At 36.3% G+C, this 13,416-nt stretch overlaps 1 protein-coding gene across 3 annotated transcripts in view; it reads left to right on the top strand.

Annotated features, from left to right (window-relative positions):
* ZNF292 (zinc finger protein 292) overlaps positions 1-13,416 on the top strand; it is a 96,384-nt gene that overhangs the window by 39,320 nt on the left and 43,648 nt on the right. The window contains exons 2-3 of one of the 3 annotated variants that reach the window (XM_040474104.1): positions 11,353-11,507; positions 11,693-11,771. In XM_040474104.1, coding sequence (XP_040330038.1) covers positions 11,353-11,507; positions 11,693-11,771 — 234 coding nt within the window. Of the gene's footprint in view, positions 1-11,352; positions 11,508-11,692; positions 11,772-13,416 lie in introns of those variants that run through there. The other 2 variants (XM_040474105.1, XM_040474106.1) reach the window with 2 other exon arrangements.

Consider the following 13,416-nt stretch of genomic DNA (forward strand, 5'->3'; position numbering starts at 1 on the left):
CTTTTCATTAAAATTCACGTCCTTAGGTTAGGAAATTTACTTTCTTCTCCCTACGTTTCTCTGTTTTGACTTTCTGGAATACCTGTTTTTAATTACGGGACCTGGAGCACTGTCCTCCACATTTTCTTATCCTTTTTACTTGGGGAAATTTCCTCAAGGTATCTTCCAGTTCTTTGAGAATTTCATTTCTGCTATTATTATTTTTTAAGTGTTTATTTATTTTGAGAGAGTAGAGAGTGCAAGGGTAGAGGGGCAGAGAAAGAGAGAGAGAGAGGAAATGAATCCCAAGCAGGCTCTGTGCTGTCAGCATGGCTTGAGCTCACAAACCATGGGATCTTGACCCGAGCTGAAATCAAGAGTTGGTCACTTAACTGACTGAGTCACCCAGGCGCTCCTGGATACTAACTCTTCATTGGATATGTCATTTACAGATATCTTCTCTCATTCCTAAGGCTGCCTTTTAGTTGATTGTTCCTTTGCTGTGCAGAAGCTTTTTATTCTGATGAAGTCCCAGTAGTTCATGTTAACTTTTTTCCCTTGTCACCAGAACACGTCAAGCAAGAAGTTGCTATGGCTGAAGTCAAAGAGGTTTCTGTATGTGTTCTTCTCTAGGATTTCGATGGTTTCCTGTCTCACATTTAGGTCTTTTATCATTTTGAGTTTATTTTTTTTATATGGTTTAAGAAAGTGGTCCAGTTTAATTCTTCGTTGTCCAGTTTTCCCAACACCATTTCTGGAAGAGACTTTCTTTGTTGCATTGGATATTCTTTCCTGCTTTGTTGATTAGTTGACCATATAGTGTGGGTCCTTTTCTGGGTTTTCTGTTCTGTTCCATTGATCTGTGTGTCTGTTTTTGTGACAATACCATACTGTCTTGATGACTACAGCTTTGTAATATAGCTTGAAGTCCAGAATCATGATGCCTCCGGCTTTGCTTTTTTTTTTTTTTTTTTTTTTAAATACTTTGGCTGTTCGGAGTCTTTTGTGGTTCCATACAAATTTTAAGATTGTTCGTTCTAGCTCTGTGAAAAATGCTATTTGTATTTTGATAAAGATTGCATTAAATGTGTAGATTGCTTTGGATGGGATGCTATTGCTGCATCATTACTGTTTTTGGTGTAATGATAATTTTTTGGATTGTCTTCTCTCATAGTCTCTGCTTACTCCAAGTTTCTTTTTTGTTTTTTGGGCTTTTTGTTTTGTTTTGTTTTACTGTTTGTTTTGATCTCTCGCTATTAGATGCTTTCCTTAAGTGTCTAGTGGTCCTTCACTGTCCATATTTAAAGGTAGACTACTTAAAAACTGATTCAGAGTTTCAAGCCTGTGAGTAGGGTGTGTTGTGGTCTTTACGTAACGAGCTTATTTCTTTTCCTGGGAAAGGCCTGGCAGAATCTTTGGGTCTTTTCTCTTGAGTTCCCAGAATAGGACTCCACTAAGGCCTCTGGAGGCTCTGGCTACCAGTTGTGGAAAAGGGCTTGAAAAGGGGACCTTTTTGTATAGTCATTGTGTAAAGTTGACTTTGATGCCTTGTTATGAAAGTAAGATATCTCCCCTCAATTGTGCACTGACACCTTCAAACAAACAAACAAACAAACATACGCTTATCTACAGAATAAGCTACTGCTGGCAATAGAGAGGAACAGTTCCTAGCTTGGGTCACCCAGCTGTGGAGAGGGACTAGGAGATCAGAGAGGCTTAGCCCCTTAAATAGACTTTCAACCAATCCTCTTCCTAGACCCATCCTCACTCCCATTTCCAGAGGCACCTAATGCTCCCAATTCCTGAGCCCTTTGGTGATTCTGCAGTTAGTGTCTTTATGTAAAGGCTCCTTATCAGTCACTTTTCTTAAGAGTGCCACTCTTCCATATGCTTTTCAGTGTTTAAAATTTTGTTTCTTTCCTCCATTTCTATTTTCTTAGTTTTTGTGGGTTTATGCTACTTTAAAACAATTACTGAAGTTTGGAGAGAGCATGGTGCAAAAATGTATGTATCCAGGCCAACAGTTTTTCACACAAATTTTAATAACTTTGAAATTGAAAAAGTATTACACAGCAAATGCTCAGGGATCCAAAAGGTCAAAACTATAAGATGTTATTTGTCTTCATTCACTTGTATACAGTGGAGTCTTCCAGAGGTTACGTGCTGTGTGATATTGCAACAGATTAAATGCAGAAATAGATAGGAGAATCCTGGTTTTTTCTAAGTCAAACAATGAAGAAGTTTGAAAAATATAAAATAATGACATTCTTTTACTAATTTTTTGAAAAGCTTTTTTTCACTACAAATGCCTTATTTGTAGTAATGTGCAATAGGTTTATTATTTTTTAAAATCCACTCAAATGTATAGTTAAAAATCTAAGTTTTTATTCCTAATATGGTTAAGTATCAATGGTTGTAACTCACATAAAAAACAATCTTTGGTATCCTCAGTAATTCTTAAGAGTAAAGAGTCATGAGATCAAAACTTTTGAGAGCTTCTATTCTCGACAGTCCTAGATATAAATTGGAGCTGAATATGACAGTATAAACATATCCAACACTCCATTAGTCTTAGCTCTACATAAGACATTTAATCCTTTTAATCTTCATAAGGAATTTAATCCTTATGTTCATTAAATTTAACACTCCTATGGTTTTATTCAAAACTTTTTTTGTTTTCTCTCCTGATAATCCTTAGAGGAACAAAAAGAAGCTGCTGGAAATGTATAATGTCTGTCTACCTAGTGTATATATGTTCCAGTCTCTGCTGATTTAGCCCCTGAGAAATCAGTTTAAGAGCCAGAATTTTAAAGTGTGCATTTTTATTCTCAGGGGGTGAAAATTGGCTCTTCGAGAGGAAAAGAAAAAAGAAAAAACCAAAAAACAACCACAACAAAACAAAACCCTTAGCTATAACAATAGTTTGTGGCTCATACAGTCCGTCTGGGTATTAACATTTCATTGGAGATGGGGGATGGTTAGTGGGAAAAAAAGGTTCCTTAGGGAGAGGATGATGGGGGAGTGGCAGGGAGGGGGGTGGACAGGTCGTAAAACACTGCATTAGAGATCCTGTTGCAGCATTATCTTTAAGCTTTCTTTTACTTGTATTTCTTTCTCCTCTCTAGGCTTGTTCCACAAATACCTCGTAGGGGTCAAATAGGTCCCTTAAAGAGGGAGGCAGCTAGGTGAGGCTCAGAGCAACCAGAGAGTCCATGCCAGAGGACCTTGACTGATAACTCTGCTCCAGCCAGTTGTTGTGATGGTAGTATATGGGGCTAAGGTTGCCAACACTTTTTAATTTTTTTAGAAAGAAAAGCCAGAAATCAAATTTTATTAAGACTATTATTATTATTATTATTATTATTAGTTTTTTAATGTATTTATTTTGAGAGAGAGAGAAGGACAGAGAAAGAATCCAAAAAAGGCTCCTCACTGTCAGTGCAAGCCCAATGCGGGGCTTGAACTTACAAAGTGTGAGATCATGACCTGAGCTGAAATCAAGAGTTGGACGCTTAACTGACTGAGCCACACAGGTGCCCCAAGCTTATTTTTTAAGGATTAGAAACTCAAATAATCTAAAAATAATACAGTAATCAAAACCTCTGTGAACCACCAGTTTCCAACCCCCCCCCCCCGCCCCACAAACACAGTAAGTGTATCTTTTCCACTATGATAGAATGCGTCTCCAAAAGATGACTCCTCTCCAGCATTCTGAACTCCGAGTAGTCTTGTTCCTACTTGAATAACTGTGATCTGTCCTCTTGTCCCAGGAGGCTAATCTGTCCTGTTTTGGTTAACTCTAATTGTTTGATGGCTCTGCCTCAGAGGAAGTAGAAATAGATCTCCTTCAAACTTTAACCTAATGGTCCTGGTTTGTTAACCTAATGGTCCTGGTTTGTTCTGTGAGATCACACAGAAGAAAACTACTCTTATGTGACAAGTCTTCAAATTTGTGAATTTGGCTGTGAATCAAAAATTTCTTCAGAAATATAGAACTTAGTAGAACTCAGATTCCAAAGCCAAAGTGTTGGAATCTCTTCTTTGCCTCTTAACTAGCTCTGTAGTCTTGGGACTTGTTACTTTAATCTTTTTGTGCCCCAGTTTGTTCATTTTTAATATAAGTATATTAATGTAATTTATCTAATTGCTGATAGGTATTACATGTAAAGCTCTCAGAATAGCACCTAGTCTTTAGTAAATATTCAGTAAATGTTATTTATTATCCAGATTAAGCAGTATTAGTTCCATCAGTCATTATTCATATAACATGGTTTTAAATTTTCCTGCCATACTTTTAGTTTACTCGTTAATGGAAACAATCTGGTGCCTTACAGAAAAACTTTGTTTCTTTCCCTATCTTTTATCTTCTGTATTATCCACCCCTTCCCACTCCTCCCGAAACTAGATCATAGTGACTTTTTTTTGAGGGAGAGAGAGGATCTTTTTTAAAAAAAAAAAAAAGTTCATTTATTTTGAGAGGGAGAGAGTGAGAGCGTGAGTGTGCACATGAACAGGGGAGGGCCAGACAGAAAGGGAGACAGAATCCCAAGCAGGCTCCGCGCTGTCAGCATAGAGCACAGCAGGCTCCACACGACTAGCTCAGAGCCTGTCGCAGGGCTCGAACTCACAGACCTTGAGATCATGACCTGAACTAAAATCAAGAGTCAGATGCTCAACCAACTGAGCCACCCAGGCGCCCCTCACTTATTCCTGAGGGCATGTGGACAGAAAAAACCAATAGTGAAACAACCAAAGTGTGAGACTGGCCCCTCCCTTACTTTCCTAATAGAACCCTGATTTTATTCATAGTTTCCTTCCTCCACATGGCTTTGTGTGAGAGTCAAGCCCTATCTCCAGCATTAGAGAGTGAGTTCTGATTGGTTTAAAACTCAACCATAGGGTTCCATTGTGGCTGGGGTATTTTCTACATGGGTGTGTGATGCCATTGTGGCCATTGAGACCTGAGGAGAAATCTGATGGGAATTGGGTTTGGGTTTTTTTGGGAACGGTTTCCTTGTTGCTAAATGAGATATACATGAAGAGATGATCTCATCTTTCTGGTAACTGCTGAGTCTGGATAAGAAACCTGTTTCACTCTCTTAAGGACTGGAGATTGAGGGTGGGTACCACCTGAGGATGGTAGAGTGAAGGCATATGTGCGTTCTTGAAGGCATTGTGTTTTATTTTTATTGTTTGTATTTTATTTTTCTTTCAAGTTTTTATTTAAATTCCAGTTAGTTAGCATACAGTGTCATATTCATCTCAGGTGTAGGCTTTAGTGATTCATTACTTACATGTGACACTCAGTGCTTGTCATACATAGTCTTGAAGACATTGTTGAGCTACTATGCTGACCAGTCCAGGAACTTCCTCTTAATTTCTTGTTATGTGAGAAGCCTTTCTTAGTGTATGCTGCTTTGAGTTGAATTTCCTTACTTCCAACTAAAATAAGTTTAATTCGGGGTGCCTGGGTGGCTCAGTCAGTTAAGCGTCTGACTTTGGCTCAGGTCATGATCTCATGGTCCATGAATTTGAGCCCCGCATCAGGCTCTGTGCTAACAGCTCAGAGCCTGGAGCCTGCTTCAGATTGTGTGTTTCCCTCTCTCTCCGCCCCTCCCCCACTCATGTTCTGTCTCTGTCTCAAAAATAAAATAAACATTTAAAAAATGAAATAAAATAAGCTTAATTGATAAAGAAGTTACTTAATCCTAGTATGGCTGGCAAATTGGATAAGTAGTATTTCCTCTCATTGTTATGAGGCATAATTGAAGCAATACAGGTAAAAGGTACTTGTAATTATAAAGTAACACCACAGATTTATAGTTCTCTTAACATTACCACAAACCATATTTGTTTGTAGCGGACAGAATGTTTCACAGAGAGTAAGGGTGCCTGGCTTTGCTAATTACCAGTTCTATTCATAGTGTGCAGGTCACTGGACCCTTTAATTACTACTCTGTAAAACAGAATTAAGTGATCTTTAAAGTCTTTTCTGATTTTCTGAAAAGAATATGAGTCTGATCAGTCTGAGATTCCCACCTAAAAGCCCTTGTATAAAGTAGATATAAATAAGTAACTCTTTTTTAATTGAAGAAATATAATTTAATAACCAGTTATGTTGGGGATTTTTTCAGTTTCACAGTGGTTCTGCTGATCTTAGTGTCCTGAGAAACAAGGGAACCTCTACTATTAATATACTTCTATGAATACCAACACTCAAAGCCTTATACACATAGATATTTGCTTTTTTTTTTTTTTACATATTTGCTTTTTAACCAACTTTTTAACTTATGCTCTTATATGTAATCCTTATGAGCAAGCATGTCATCACTTTTTTCATAACATCTCAGTATGTTGTCATCTTTCTACCCTCTCCCTACTTAAGTTTTTCCCACACTATTAAATAAATAGCCACCTAAATGGTCTCCTTTTCACCAGAGTCTGCTTCCTCTCCCTCTTTTCTCATCTGTAAAATGAGGTAAAAAAAAAAAAAAAAAAAGATGGTTTTTAAGGTACTTTCTGGATCTAACATTCTGTAATTTGTCAGTTATATTTCTCATCAATTCAGTCAGACTCTGTTAAACCCAAAAGAACTCATCTTTGGTTACATATTAGAATTAAGCTTAAAAACTTCTTTCATCTGAGGACAGGAGAACGGAATTCATATACCCTTAGCAGAGCTAGACATATTCAGAACTTTAGGTCTTGGGGAAAATATAGATACAAGCATACCTCAAAGATATTGGAGGTTCAATTCCAGACCACTACAATAAAGCAAATATCAGTAAAGTGAGTTCAATAATTTTTTTGGTTTTGGGGAGCCTCAGTAAAGTGAGTTCAATAAATTTTTTGGTTTTGGGGAGCCTGGGTGGCTCAGTTAGTTAAGCGTCTGACTTCGGCTTAGGTCATGATCCCACGGTTTGTGGGTTTGAGCCCCGCGTCAGGTTCTGTGCTGACAGCTCAGAGCCTGGAGCCTGCTTCGGATTCTGTCTCTCCTTCTCTCTGCCCCTGTTCTGCTAATGCTCTGTGTCTTTCTGTCTCTCAGAAATAAATGTTAAAAAAAATTTTTTTTTAAATAATTTCTTTGGTTTCCCAGTGCTTATAAAATTATACTATACTGCAGTCTATTTAGTGTGCAGTAGTATTCGGTCTAAAAAATATGTACTTAGTTTAAAAAATTGCTAGAACATGCTAACCATCATCTGAGCTTTTAGTGAGTCATAATCTTTTTGCAAGTGGAGAGTTTTGCTTTGATGGTAGCTGCTGACTGATCAGAATAATAGTTGCTAAAGTTTGGGGTGGCAGTGACATTTTCTTAAAATAAGAATGTTTATTTATTTTGAGAGAGAGCAAGTATACGTACATGCAGGTGGGGTAGGAACGAGGGGGTGGGGGTGGAGAATCCCAAGCAGGCTCTGTGCTGCCAGCATGGAGCCTGACTCAACGGGGCTCCATCTCACAGACTATGAGATCATGACCTGAGCCTAAATCAGGAGTTGGACACTTAACCAACTGAGCCATCCAGGTGCCCTGAAACTCCTTTTAATGTTGATATTTTGATATCTTTTCATGAATCACAAATGTCCTTAATGGCATCTTGAATGGTTAATCCTTTCCAAAATGTTTTCAATTTATGTTGCTCAGATCCGTCAGAAGAATCACTATTTAGGGCAGTTAGTTCTAGCCTTATGAAATGTATTTCTTAAATAATTAAAAGTTGAAGTAACTCTTTGATTCATGGGCTGCAGAACAGATGTTGTGTTAGGTATGAAAACAACATGAATCGTGTACATCTCTGACATAGCTCTTGGGTGACCAGGTGCATTGTCAGTGAGTGATAAGATTTTGAAAGGAATCTTTTTCTCAACAGTGGGCTTAAAATATTCAGTAAACCATGTTGTAAACAGATATGTTATCCCTTAAGCTTTGTTCCATTTGTAGAGCTCAAGCAGTGTAGTTTTAGCATAATTCTTAAGGGCCCTAGAATCTTCAGCATGGGCTTCAGCTTAGTCACCAGCTGTATTAGGCCCTGACAAGAGAGTTGGCCTATCCCTTGAAGCTTTGAAACCAGGCATTGACTTCTCCCTTCTAGCTAAGAAAGTCTTACATGGCATCTTCTTGAAATAGAAGGCTGTTTTGTCTACACTGAAAATCTGTTGTTTACTGTAGCCACTTTCATTAATGATCTTAACTAGATCTTCTGGATAACTTGCTGTAGCTTCTCTATCAGCACTTGTTGCTTCACCTTACACTTTATGTTACAGAGATGGCTTCTTTTCTTTAAACCTTTTCTTGAACCAACCTCTGCTGGCTTCAAACATTTCTTCTGCAGTTTACCCACCTCTCTGTCATGGATTGAGGAGAGTCCTTTGGTTTAGGGAATGTTGTGGCTGGTGACCTTCTATTCAGACCACTAAAACTTTCTGCATTATCAGTAATAAGACTGTTTCACTTTATTAGCATCCATGTATTCATGGAAGTAGCACTTTTCATTTCCTTCAAGAACTTTAACTTTGCATTCATAATTTGGCTGTTTGGCACAGGAGGCCTAGCTTTAAGCTTGTCTTGGCTGTCGACATGCCTTCCTTATTAAGCTTAGTCATTTCTAGCTTTTGATGTAAAGAGAGAGACATGTGACTCTTCTTTCTCTTGAATACTTAGACGCCACAGCGGGGTTAATTGCCCTAATTTCAGTATTGTTATGTTTCTGAGAATAGGGAGGCCCAAGGAGAAGGAGAGAGATGGTTGGTGGAGCAGTCAGAACACATGCAGCGTTTATAGATTAAGTTCACTGTCCTATGAATACAGTTTGTGGTGCCCTAACAATTCCAGTAGTGACATCAAAGATCACTGAGCACCGTAACAAACAAAATAATAATGATGAAAAATTTTGAAGTATTGCAAGAATTACCAAAATGTGACAAAGACACAAAGTAAGTAAATACTGTTGGAAAAATTGTGCTGATAGACTTGCTCAATGCAAAGTTGCCAAAACCTTCAATTTGTAAAAAAAAAACACAAAAAAAACCCAAAAAACAATACCTTTGAACCATAATAAAGTGAAGTGCGGTAAAATGAGGTATGCCTGGATATGTATATATATGTAGAAATATATCACCTTCTTCAGGGGTTTTTTTGGGGAGGTTAGGAGATAATTTTAAAAAGGAAGCTTACAATTTCAGAACTATTGGGAAATTGGTATGATATATTTTCTCTTCTAGCAAAAGCTATTATTATTATGGAAATTGATTCATTATTGCAAGAGGCCTAAGTGTTCAATCTAATCTATGTTAGATTAGGAACATTTGCCAGGCATGAAATTCCCTAGACATCCAAACATGTTTTTCCAGAAAAAGGAAAATGATACTTAATAACTTTTTGTAGAAAAACAAATGCTAGCTGAAGTAAGAATTGTATGCATCCTTGGTGTTACTTCTGAAATTCTTGAACATGTGAGTAAGGTCATCCTCTGTCACATCATCATAAAATGTCCAAGGAAAACATTAAAACCAACCTTGCCAACATTTGCATGTGTGAAACACAGAATATTATACTCCATTTCATTCCTAGAAATAGACAGATAATCACAGAAGAACCTCTAAATGCACATCTTTCCATTCAGTTGGTAGCTTTTGTTTAGATTTTTAAAAGTTTTGTTGCAGGAATTTTTTTTTTTTTTTTTTTTTTTACTGCTAACATGAAATACATGGTTTTTCCCAATACTATTTCTCTAACTCTCCAAAACCAAATAGGTGTTCTACAATCAAAGCCTGACACTACTACCTGAACTTAGCATCAGATTCCATAGGTTAAAGGATTCAGTCCCTCAAGATTGTCCTCACTTCCGATGTCAGTGGCCAAGTGAGTGCTTGGGTCTCCAGGTTACCTGCACTTCTGTCCAACTTGGAGAGGGTCAGGGTCTGTGGATGTATGTATGACTGCTCATAAAGTGAGTTGTTGCTGCATTGCTCTTAAATTTACCAGATTACCCTTTCTTGTCCTTTCTTCCTTCCTTATCCTCTCTGATCACTTAACTACTATTAGAGGTAGTAGAGAAGACAAGGCAGTGTTTTGAGTGTTTAATGGTAGAATGTAATTTCTTCCTTCCTCCTTCCTAACTTCCTTCCTACCTTCTTACCTATCTACATATTGTTTTTACTTTTTTTTTTTTTTTTTAACATTTATTCATCTTTGAGAGGCAGAGAGAGACAGAGCATGAGCAGGGAAGGGGCAAAGAGAGGGAGACACAGAATCGGAAGCAGGCTCCAGGCTCCGAGCTGTCCGCACAGAGCCCACCGTGGGGCTTGACCTCATGAACTGCGAGATCATCACCTTGAACGAAGTCAGATGCTCAACCAACTGAGCCACCCAGGCGCCCCTACATATTTTTTTAAAAACTGCTTCTGTAGGCCAAAAAATATAAGCCCTCATGGAGTTTTCATTCAAGACACCCTCTTTTCTAGGAAAGGACACTGAATTTACACATGTGATGAGACGAGTCTTAAATCTTCAAGTGTGAAGAGGACCAATTATGGCAGTTTTCTATATTATAAAAACAATTAGAGTCCTTTATTTAGCATACTTATAGAACCTTTTAGACAATACTTTTTAGTAACCCACGATTTTAATAGTTGTAGAATCTTAAATGTGGGTGTCTGCTTAAATGCTGCTGCCAGTTTATTCCATCTCTTCTTTCTATAGAATAAACAGGGTTTTTTCCTTTTAGTAATTCTGATATGGTGCATTTGAAATATTTACTTCATTAAGGGATGAGGAGTAGTTTCTATTTAAAAAAAATAAGCACTTTATTATACAAGTTATTTGACTTTATATTTGTTGAAGTTCTTTAGATGATTTTTTTTAAATGATAAAACTTGTCATAAAAAATAGCAATATGTTGTACCGTTATTTTTTGTTAACTGAAAAGTTAATTTCTTCTGACCATATATACAATTTATTTATTTTAGGTGTTCAATTTTATGCTCCCTATATGAAAAATAGAAGTGTAAATATTTGAAATTCTTTACTACATGCCTCCTGGTCAAGCTGGTCTCTAGGTATCTTGTTTTTAAAACAACTTTTAAATCTTAGAAGTTTGGGGGTGAAAGGTGACATTTTGACTAAGGAAGTCATCCTTCATGAAATGATGCTGTTGTTGGATGAATTAACACTAATCTTTTCTCCTCTAGAGAGCTGCTAGAAATAAGACTATGGCTTTATTACTTTTAATAATTTAATTGGTATAAGCTACTTTTTGTTTTCATAGATAAAGCATGTTATTTTTCAGAATTTCTCAGGGAGGAGAGAAAAACTGATTAGCCAGTATGTATTTTGATTTACATTGAATATTTTTTATTATTCCTTCCAAAACAGACACTCCTTGAATATGCAGAGAAATGGAAAACTTCAGAAGATCCTTTACCTTTATTGGAGGTATACACAGTGGCTATCCAAAGTTATGTTAAAGCCCGACCTTATCTTACCTCTGAATGTGAAAATGTAGCATTGGTTCTGGAACGCTTGGCATTGTGAGTAGACCTTTGAGTAAATAAAAAATCAGATACAGCTCTTTTGTTTTAATTCTGTATTTCAGTCTTTTATGATAGTTTAAATAGAACAGTTTTGGGGTACCTACTGATACTAGAATTATTTGTTTTATTTTACTTTGAATCTTAATAATTATTTCTATCGTTACCAATTTTTTGTTTTTTAGAAGCTGTGTTGAACTTTTATTGTGCCTACCTGTCGAGTTATCAGATAAACAGTGGGAACAGTTTCAGACACTGGTGCAGGTGAGAATATCTACCTATTAGATTTCATATAGGCATATCTTATGTCTGTTTTCTTTACTCTATATAAATTTTTTGGTTACACTTTAAAACATCTAACTAAAGCATTAATTGCAGCTCTTGTTAACGCTAATGTCATGCATATAGTAGATGTTCAATAAATGTGTGCTAAATGGATATATACATTTAGATAGATTGGTTGAATATTGCACTGTTCTTTAAGATCAGTTTAGGACTTTGCCAGACCAGTAAGGGAAAACAAAAGAAAATGCCCTAATTTGTATTTAGAAACAGTTTAATTGCTGAACATCTGCAATATTTTTATAAGAATTTAATATATCATATAATCCTTTGTGGGGGTAGGTATATTTTTCCCATTTTAAAGGTGAGGAAACTGAGGCTCATACTTTAAAATATTTATTTGCCCAAATTTGTACAGTTGATTTTACAGAGTAGTCATTTGAATCAAGGTTCTTTATTCCAGAGTTCATGCTTTTCTCCTATAACTGAAAACACATGCTTTGTCTTTTTTATTTAGTGCTATTATTCTGCCTTACGTAGTACTACACAATTTAGTACTTAGTTGTCTTGGAATATTTTCAAGAATGTTAAATTTTGTTTCAAGCACTAGATTGTGCTGGATATACTATAGCTTCAAGTACGTTTTGATTAATTGATTAATTAAAAAATGTTTCTGCTAGCTAGTTTCACAAAGTATACTTGTCTCTTTCTCTAACCAGAGTTCTTAAAATATGTTTTGGCTTGATGTTTTTCTGTAGGAGATACATTAAAGAGAATTTTATTCTCAAATTTTAGAAGCATGTGAAATAAACTATATTTAGGTAGAGAAATCAGCTTTCCTATTTCAATATTAACCATTAAAATCTTCATCAGTTGCAAAATTCTTGAAGGTAGGATTCATATCTTAATATTATAGGATTTCACATAGTATTTTACACATAATACTTAATTGTTTGTGGCAGTGAAGGTGTCTTGTCTTGTTTGTCACGTTGCAAATAACTTTTTGATCATGTAGTTTCTACTTCAGCATATCAGTACCTCATGTCTTAGGTTATTTCCCCAGCAAGTATTTATTTTTAGGTAAATAATTATTGTAGAACTTTTCATTGTTTGGCACTCTATCCCTGAATTAAGTTGTTTATATGCAAATATAATACTGAATTTCTCATTATTTTGTTTGTTGACATAAGATAAACTTTTAAACTTTCCTTTTTGAAACAGAAGCACTAGTTGATATTTTCCATATGGGTTAATGAGAAGGAAATAACTCTTTAAATCCTTATACAGTAGCTTTCAGCAATTACTTAAAGAAAATTTCTTCAAGCCCTGGAACTTGTTGCAGTGGGAAGATTCTATGGTTCTGAGGAATAGACTTTTTGTATAAACATAGTATGTAGCTTTAAGAGTTTCCATAACACTTTGCTCTTATTTCAGAGCTTCCTTGGGGTTATTTTATACCTGCTTAACAGCATTTGTTTCATTTAGCCTGTGCTTCCCCTTTCTTTACCCCAGTAGAGTATAAGCCCCATAAATGCAAGACCAGTTGCTCTCTTCCCTAGTCCTTTGCCCATAGACATTCCCAATAAACAGTTTCTGAATTGGGTAAAAACTATTGGTCCTTTTGTGT

This window comes from Herpailurus yagouaroundi, unplaced genomic scaffold (genome assembly GCF_014898765.1).
Source record: "Herpailurus yagouaroundi ecotype Mexico unplaced genomic scaffold, PumYag 139, whole genome shotgun sequence".
NCBI classification, from domain to species: Eukaryota; Metazoa; Chordata; class Mammalia; order Carnivora; family Felidae; genus Herpailurus; species Herpailurus yagouaroundi.